This window comes from Daktulosphaira vitifoliae, unplaced genomic scaffold (genome assembly GCF_025091365.1).
Source record: "Daktulosphaira vitifoliae isolate Bord-2020 unplaced genomic scaffold, ASM2509136v1 Scaffold_660, whole genome shotgun sequence".
In the NCBI taxonomy this organism is placed as follows: Eukaryota; Metazoa; Arthropoda; class Insecta; order Hemiptera; family Phylloxeridae; genus Daktulosphaira; species Daktulosphaira vitifoliae.
Genome location: NW_026100223.1, coordinates 1 through 2359, shown reverse-complemented (window position 1 = coordinate 2359; position 2359 = coordinate 1). Strand labels below are relative to the sequence as shown.

At 44.3% G+C, this 2359-nt stretch overlaps 1 protein-coding gene across 1 annotated transcript; it reads right to left on the bottom strand.

Annotated features, from left to right (window-relative positions):
• Positions 1–10: 10 nt before the first annotated feature.
• Positions 11–2272, bottom strand: LOC126909604 (uncharacterized). Its single transcript, XM_050692036.1, has one exon. It carries the CDS (start codon positions 1593–1595, stop codon positions 147–149), a length of 1449 nt encoding a protein of 482 aa, XP_050547993.1. The 5' UTR covers positions 1596–2272; the 3' UTR covers positions 11–146.
• Positions 2273–2359: the final 87 nt, after the last annotated feature.

Below are 2359 nucleotides of genomic sequence, written 5' to 3'. Positions count from 1 at the left end.
AAAAAAAAACTTAATAATTAGAAATAACGACTTCATTACAACAAATATAAAAATATAAAAAATATGAAAATACAAAAAATATAAAAAATAAATCAATAAGAATGTGACTCATACCGTTTTATAATACTAACATAAAAATGTATAATTTAAGGATGTATGGAATCATCAGGATCGGTGGGCAAAACTACTAATTTAACGACAGGCCGCACAAATGTGCCCTGGGCGGTTTGAACGCGCACTACACGTACAATTTTATCGGGTCCCGGCATTAATGCTGTTATTCTACCTAAACGCCACATCAATGGGGGACACGAATTATCTTTAATAATGACCATGGCGCCCACACGAACATTTGGTTGATCAGTTAACCATTTAGCTCTTTGTTGTAAAGTGGACAAGTATTCCGATGACCATCTATGCCAGAAAGCCTGGTGACAGTGGTCCAGCAACTTCCAGCGGTCAACTAGCGAACGGGGCGCGTCGAGTTCAGTACGCGGCGGAACAGCAAGTAACGGTTGTCCTATAAGAAAGTGCCCTGGTGTGAGGCAATCAAGATCCTGCGGATCAGTGGAACTGGGTACAAGCGGCCGGGAATTTAGAACGCTTTCTATTCGGCAAATGACGGTGGTGAATTCTTCATATGTAAACATATGAGCACCCATTACGCGTATTAATAATCGCTTTGCTGAGCGAACGGCGGACTCCCACAATCCGCCCATGTGTGCAGCCGAAGGCGCATTAAAATGCCACTCACACATCGGCGTCGCTGCCGCTATTTTAATTTGAGACGTTGCGCTATTTATAAGGTCACGTAGCTGTTTATCAGCCCCGATAAAATTTGATCCACAATCCGAAAAAACTTGGGCTGGTAGGCCCCTACGAGCGACGAACCGATCGAAGGCCGCTAAAAAGGCTTCAGTAGACAGTTCCGTCACGACTTCTAGATGTACCGCTTTAACGGTGAAACAAACAAAAATGGCTAAATATACCTTATAAGTACGTGATTTTCTCAACCTTATTTCGCGCATTTGAAGAGGCCCGGCGTAATCGATTCCGACGCGCCTAAATACTTGGCATTCTGTAACACGCGCAGACGGTAAGTCAGCCATCCGGGGTTGCGGATTTACAGCTGCGTAACGCACGCACGTTGTGCATCGACTAATAACTTTATGTACGACGGCCCGCGCACTCAAAATCCAAAATTGCCGTGTAGCTAGCGTAAGCATAACACGTGGGCCTGCATGACAGCTATATTCATGATACCATCTGAATATAAGTATGGCTAAATGAGACCGTTTAGCTAAAAGTATCGGATGTTTTTGCTCGTAAGGTAACAACGAATGGCGTAAACGTCCACCCACGCGGATTACCCCATAATCGTCCAAAAAAGGGCACAAACGTGCCATAGGTTTAGAAGATATACTGACTCCAGCTACAAGTTCATTTTTTAACGCGGCAAAAAAACATTGTTGCGAATCAATCACTATTGCTCGTAACGACGCGTCGATTTCCTCTTGAGTGATCGCGAGCGCTGGAGATGCATTGTGGCGACACTTATGTGCAAAACGCCTCATATACGATATGACGCGTAACATCCGATTATATGAAGAAAAACGAGTTGACCATTCGGTTGGAGGGTCCTGGGCGCGAACAGCTAATGAAATAATGCGGACTTCAGATGAATCGGATACATCCAATAACGACGGTCGCGACGGCCACCTATCTGGCGCTTCTAAAATAAACGGAGGGCCATGCCAGTATAACGTATAATCACATAATTTAGAGGGCAATACCCCGCGCGATACGCAGTCGGCCGGGTTGACGGTTGTGTTTACATAGGACCATGAGCACTCAGGTATTAAACATTGTACCTGGTGTACTCTATTTGACACATATGCCTTAAAAGTATCATGTGGTACACTTAGCCACGATAATACCACGAGCGAATCGGTCCAAGCATGAGTCGCGATAATATTTAAATCCGTAGACAAAATGGATTTAATTCGTCCTAACCAACGTGCTAAGAGTACTGCGGCATTTAACTCGAGACGGGGTATAGAAAGTGGTTTAATCGGAGCTAATTTAGTTTTCGCGCCGATAAGGAAAATAGACGATTCAGTTAATGGATTTTCGACGCGCAAATAAATAACGGCGGCGTAGCCACGCTGAGACGCATCACAAAACCCAAGAAGCCGACACGTGGAGTTTTTACACGTGCCGATATAACGCGCAATTTTAATGTGCGACAACAGCGGTAGCTCCGCAACAAAATTTGACTACTCCATACTAATATCGTCAGGTAATTTTTCGTCCCACCCTAGGGACAGTTGCCAGGTTCGTTGCATTATAGATTTTGCCA